The 6000-nt window shown below is 56.1% G+C and overlaps 1 protein-coding gene across 10 annotated transcripts in view; it reads right to left on the bottom strand.

The window, feature by feature from the left end:
* Nucleotides 1-5025, bottom strand: part of PTPRT (protein tyrosine phosphatase receptor type T) — a 945487-nt gene extending 940462 nt beyond the window's left edge. For all 10 annotated transcript variants that reach the window (XM_037044094.1, XM_037044090.1, XM_037044092.1 and 7 more), the window contains exon 1: nucleotides 4788-5025. In XM_037044094.1, the coding sequence (XP_036899989.1) occupies nucleotides 4788-4875 (88 nt within the window). In that variant the 5' untranslated portion in view covers nucleotides 4876-5025. The remainder of the gene's footprint in view (nucleotides 1-4787) is intronic.
* Between the last annotated feature and the right edge of the window lie 975 nt (nucleotides 5026-6000).

Raw genomic sequence — 6000 nt, forward strand, 5'->3', positions numbered from 1 at the left:
GGGCGTGGACATGTGTGAGTCAGACGGCAGCTGGAGTCCAGTGTGAAACGGAAACAGGTCTGTGACCCTGCAGAGCACGTCCCCGTATCACTTCTCTGCCGGCTGGATGGTGGGTCCCGTGGAGCTCTGAGCGGCCGTTCTCTGCGCAGACACCGCCATTTGGGATGGAACAGGCCTAAAGATCACCATTTCTCAATGGCTCCCTCCCCTTCCCCAGCTCTGCCTTTCCTATTTATTCACATTCCTTCTCATTTCTCACAGGTGACTTCTTGGGATCTGTGACTACAATCCTCTCTGGGTCCCTCTGTACCTTCTATAGTACCTGAAACTCTGACTAATAGATAATAACTAAGCCATAGGATCATGTTCATTTTTCCCTTTTCTAGGCAAATGAAAGTGTCCAGCAAGCCCACACCCAACCTCTGAATCTCACGACCCAGGCCCACCTGGACACACCACTTGTGATCGCCATGGTCTCTTCCGCTGCATCTGAATGTCATTATTCCACTTTAAAAGTCCATAGCTTTCTTCCCCTCCAACCCAATTTGACTCCATTTGATAGGATTCCAGAAACACTCGATGCTTTCTACCACCTACAGGGTGTTGCCTCCAAGCCCCCCGCGTGCAGAGGTGCCTGCGAATGCTCTTGCACCTGTCGGACATGGTCTATTTTCAATAATCTTGTAGCTCTTTTCCATCTTTTCTGGAATGTCACAGGCCTCTATGTGTGTGCTTATTCTTTGCTTGTTTATCCAGAGCACAAAGCGTCTTTCCCCTGAATGCCTCAGGGCACCATGCACTTGATTTCCAGGTAAGAGACAGAAACAGGTGACGAGAGCCCTGAGGTAAGGAAGACTGGGTGAGGGAGGGCAGTAGTAGGCAGGGAGAGAAGATGAATCCGCACACCCTTCTGTTATGATGCACAACTGTGTGTTTTTTTTTATCAGCTCTCATTTAGGAAGGTAAAGGTACTTAAAACACAACCTATCTAAATCCTTGAATAGCCACGTGTATCGGTATCACTGGTTAGAAAATTTCATTTTCAATCTCTCTCTAAAAGTGATGGCAGGGAATCAACCTCCAACGGGAAGGAAAACTAGAAACCATCACCAAACCCCAACCACCTAATTGGCCATCCCTAACCGAGGTGCAGTGCCAAGGCCAGGAATGCGCAAGGCTCCCCGGTACAAGAAAGTCCTGCTACACACCAGTCTCTCTCCCTCACTCTGCACACGTTGCCTTCAGTCTGCACAAAACCCACTAAGGCAGCCACGACTATCCCCTCTTTACAGGTGAGAAGCTGGGATCCACGAAGGTAAATGACTTGCCTGAGCCGGCAAAGCTGGAGAGAGGGGCAGTGGTGGGATTCAAACCGACAACTTCAGACTCCAAAGCTCATCCTCGTTTCTCTAAATCAGGCTTCCCGGTGACTTACAAACTCCCCTAGACCTTCACCACGGTTGCCACGAGACGCTACCCTCTCTTCATCATCATCATCAATAAATATTTATCAAGGGCCCACTGCCTACATGGCTTTGCTCTTGTTTCCACAGCAACACGCTGTCGGAGAGTCATGGGAGTATCCTGTGCTTAAAAGAACGATGCTGTAATGCCCCGTGACGGTGGCTCTGAAAGGTGGTGGCTCCTACGACCGAGGACGCCTCTCAGCTGGCAGCTCGGGACCTAAAGAAGCTGTGCTGGGGGGGCGGGGGGGGGATGGCAGAAGCCAGGAGAAATTAAGGGGAGGAGACAGTGAATGGGGTTATAACCCCAAAAGATGGTCTGCTTTCACGGGGAATGTGTTTGCAGCGGTTGCTGAAACGGAACCCAAGCCAGGTTTGCCCATGAATGGTTTCTTGTGTTAGGAAGCAAATCAAGCGATCCGGGACAGAAAGTGAAATGTGCCCGTACTGCTAACAATTCCTCAGAGGCATCTGGAAGTGACCGAGTTAAATGGCTACATTGCTAACAGCTGTGACCTCAACTCAGTCCCCTGGAGGACCCATTTTCGCCCTCAAGGTATGGATGCTGTGGACCCCCTTATCTGTTAGACAGTTCCCCTCTCCCCCCATCCCAACCCAGGTTTTGCCACTCTCAGTGGGCTGATTTTTGGTGCTTCTTTTACCATTCTTCCTTAGAAAAATCATCCTGACTCATGAAACACATCTTGGAGTGAGGAAGAAGGATCACGCCTTTTGATGACAGGCTTACACCACTGACTTTTGGGCACTGTAACTGACATGTCACAGCAAAACATGTCACCCTGACTGCGTCCCAAAGGTAAGCTTGCAAATTTGAAATTGCTCTCCAGACTGGGAATTTTCACATTGAAAGACTAGAGAGGGCACACACCTGAATTTTAAAAATGTATTGTTTACCAAACTTGACAAAAAGTTTTAAAGAAGGTATGTTAAAGGAAATCAAGCTATTTGTTACATTTATGCTAGATTTGGGTTCCACCAATTTCTGCCTTTAGGAAAAAAATGTAAGACTATAAGTCCAGTTTTAAAAGTCCACATTTGCGGCATTACTGCATCTACAAATGCAGATGTTCGTGAAGGGGGGGGTCATCTAATTTACATGGTCTAGTTAGCATGCAACCAGAATGAATAGAGATACATACAGAAAGTCCCCATTTTTACAAGTGACGGAGGCTTACAGCACACCAGGTCTCCAACACAATCGAATCCCGCTCGTCTACAAAGCCCTTGGAACACACGCAGTCACTTGCTAAGTAGACGCCATAGTAGGTTTGCAGAGGCGCCCAGCTCCGGTCAAAAAACACACACCGTGACTTCACGGCAGACTTCTTCCTAAACCGTACTCCAGGATTGCTTTTTCTTTCCCCTGTGTTCCGAAGAGCAAACAAAGAAAAGGTGCTTGCTCTTCACACTTCTCTAATGTTTTAACAAAAGGCTGCTGAATAAACACATTACTCATTTAAAAATTGAAAAGAAGTTCTATTCCTGAGATGAAAGCAGCTCGATTTGCATTTTAACAGTTGTGGGCGAGCGCCACCTGGCGGTAGCGTCCGGAAGCTGCCTGCATTCAGCAATGGACTCGTCCCTGAGCCGGTACGGTTTCACTGCAAGCTACCCAAGAACGGATTGCATGAGACCCGCGACGGAATTTCTTTCTTTTTTTTTTTTTTCTGTTGTTTTTTGCCGCGGGATCGTGAGTACTATCAATGTGGGCCAGGTCGGAAAGGACTTGGAGGATAGAAAAACCTAAGTCACGAATCATGCCCGGGTCTCCGGGTCTGCCACAAGCACCCTTCTTCCCTCCCCTCCCTGGCACCCCTAACACAGACCCCAAACCAGGCAGACCAGAATTGAACCCCATCTTCAGAACGGTGTCCTGGCTGTCCCTCGTCTCTCCCTTGCTCAACCGATCTTTCCGCGTCACACACCTCAAAGGAAGCGCCCGAGTCGCCTAACTTCTCGGCCACGGAAACAGGCTGCTCCTTCACCTAAGTCCCACATGCAGGTCCCATTTTCGGTTTGGAGCAAGGGAGGCCCCGCGGCATTTCCGACGGAATGTCACCCCAGCGATTCTCAACCTCAGAAGCAGCCTGTTCAAAGAGGTAGCATTCCCCCCTAAGCTTCTTTTGCATCTGCCTGTCTCTCTCTTTTCCTTTCTCCTCTCTCCCTCTCTCCCTCTCTCTCAGTGTGATGGTATAATGGGCACCGCTGGTAGCCAGCAACCCCAAACCGAGCCTTTTCCTAAGTCCCACTTGCTTCTCTCGGGCCTGTCCCTGCGATTCCAGCAGCCTCCCCTCAGTGTGTCACACCAAAGCCCATTGGTGCTAAGAAACTTCAAGGTGATTTTGAACTTGGAATCATACCCCGGCCACTGCAACCTACCTCTCCTTCCCGCCACTGCTCTTTGGGGGGGCTCAGGACTGGGAGCTGCCTGCGGTGGCATTTGGTGTGTAAGCCCCCGGAATCGTGGGGGTCTCCTGTGCATGCTAACGCGCCATCAGGAAGACACCAGGGCAAACCAACCACCACCGCCCCACTCTGAGAACGGCCTCTGCTCACCTCCTCCCCATGATCAAACCCAAATGAGTCCCCCAAACTTTTCAGAAGCAGGCGTGCTCACAGGTCAAAGCCACTCTACGTGGGAGGCCTTTAACAAGGGCGTCCATTTGCTCCGGGTAGAACAGGGGGATAGGGAGGAGGTTTGCTGCCAAACTCGTTAACACAAACACCCCACAGGTGCAATTGGCAGTAGCCTAAGGGCCAGCTTTACGGGGCGCAGCCTGTTTGAAGGCGGCCTGGAGCTTCCTGCGTATCCCGGCAGAAATGAAAGGCCACCGCCCTGGAAGCCTCGGCCTGCGGGAGACCAGTCCACCCCAGGAAAAGCGCGCGCTGCCCGAGACGCTGCCGGGGCCAGAACGCTCCACGCCGGGCGTCGCTGCCGCATCTCATCTCGCCGCCCCAAACACTCGAGTGACAGATTCCGACAAGTGGGAGGCAGCAAGTGGAAATATTGGCAACAACCGCGGAAAGTTACTCCAGCCCCGGGGGGTGGGGGGTGGGGCGGCCGGAGAGTAAAGCGAGGAACTTCGCCAGAGGCAGGCTGACGCGGGACTCTAGGGGCCCTGCCCGCTGGCCCGGGCGCTCCTGGACGCAACCTCCGGCGTCTGGGCAGGACCTCGGGCTCCGGCCACCGGGACCCGAGCCCCCCGCGTAGGCGCACAACTTTCTCCTCCGAGGGTCCGGTGGCGGGTGCCCGGGTGCCCGGGCGCCCCGGGGAGGAGTGGGGAGCCGGGCGGGCGCACTCACCTGCGGCGCTCTGTGCCCCGGCGCGGGGCAGCGGCGGCAGCTGCAGACGCAGGAGCAGGCTGAGGGCGAGCGCGGCTAGGCTCGCCATCCGGGCGGCAGCGGGCGGCTCAGCCCCTTTCCGCGGGGGCCGGGGCCGGGGCCGGGACTGGGGCCGGCGCGGGGCGGCCCGGCATCGCCGACGCGGCCGCGGGCTGTGCGCGCCCTGAGCGCCCGGCTGACTCCGTCGGGCTCCCGGAGCTGGCGCCTCTGCGCTCGAAGCCGAGGCGCGGCGCGAACTGAGGCGGGAGGCTGGGCGGGGGCGGGACGTGCGGGGCGGGGGGCGGTGTCCCCCGAGTCCTAACGCCGCCGCCGCCGTTGCCCGCCCGGGCGCTCCGCCTCGGCCGCGCACACACCCTCGCGCGCACGCCCGCGCCCGGCACACGCCCGCGGCTGGCACACTCGGACTCCCCGGCTCACCCTCGGCGGGGTTGGCCGGCTCAGGGCCTCTCGCAGAGTCACGCGCCTACACACATCCCCACCCCCGCACCGACTCGAGCACCCCCATGCCCCGCGGGGTCCTGGCCTCTTCACCCCTCGCCGCGCCACGCAGCCAAGCATCGTCTGCCCGGCTGGGGCGCAGGTACCGGGGGCGGTGGAGGGAAAGAGGGAGCAGCCGTTTGAACTCGGAGTGGGAGACAGGTGAGTGGGGGGTGGGGGGGGACGGGCGGTAGAGGAGAGGGAGGAAGGTGGTCAGGTGAACGGGGGGGAGGGGAGAAGCATCTTCCCTAAACTGGGGCAGGCATCTGCTGGCAGGGTCTCAAGCACTTCTTGAGATGACAATTTTATCCATGAGTCGCCATCCGCACCCCCCACACACACACACAGGACACGCACTGCACACACGCACACTCTTCTGGCTCAACCTGACCGCTCCGCTGTCACCTCATCTCCTCCTCCCACCCCCACCCTCATCAGCCGCCTAGGTATTCCTCTGATTCACCTACATCTTTCCCCTGTCCCCACCCCCACGCTGGGGGGGTGGGCAAAGACAGCAGGAACCCTTCCCCCCCACTCCCTTCCTCCGGAGGCAGAACCGAGTAGCTTTTTCCTCTTTCTTCCCGGTCTGAACAAAGACCTGGCTGGGGCTGAAAACCGTAGATCAGAGTCAAAGCTGTCCCTTGCGGCCCACAGGCTGAGGGTCTCTGCTCCGCTGGGGGCAGGGGGTCTCATGGGT

The sequence above is a fragment of the Sturnira hondurensis genome, unplaced genomic scaffold, assembly GCF_014824575.4.
Source record: "Sturnira hondurensis isolate 20B ecotype Veracruz unplaced genomic scaffold, ASM1482457v3 Scaffold0004136, whole genome shotgun sequence".
Classification (NCBI taxonomy): domain Eukaryota; kingdom Metazoa; phylum Chordata; class Mammalia; order Chiroptera; family Phyllostomidae; genus Sturnira; species Sturnira hondurensis.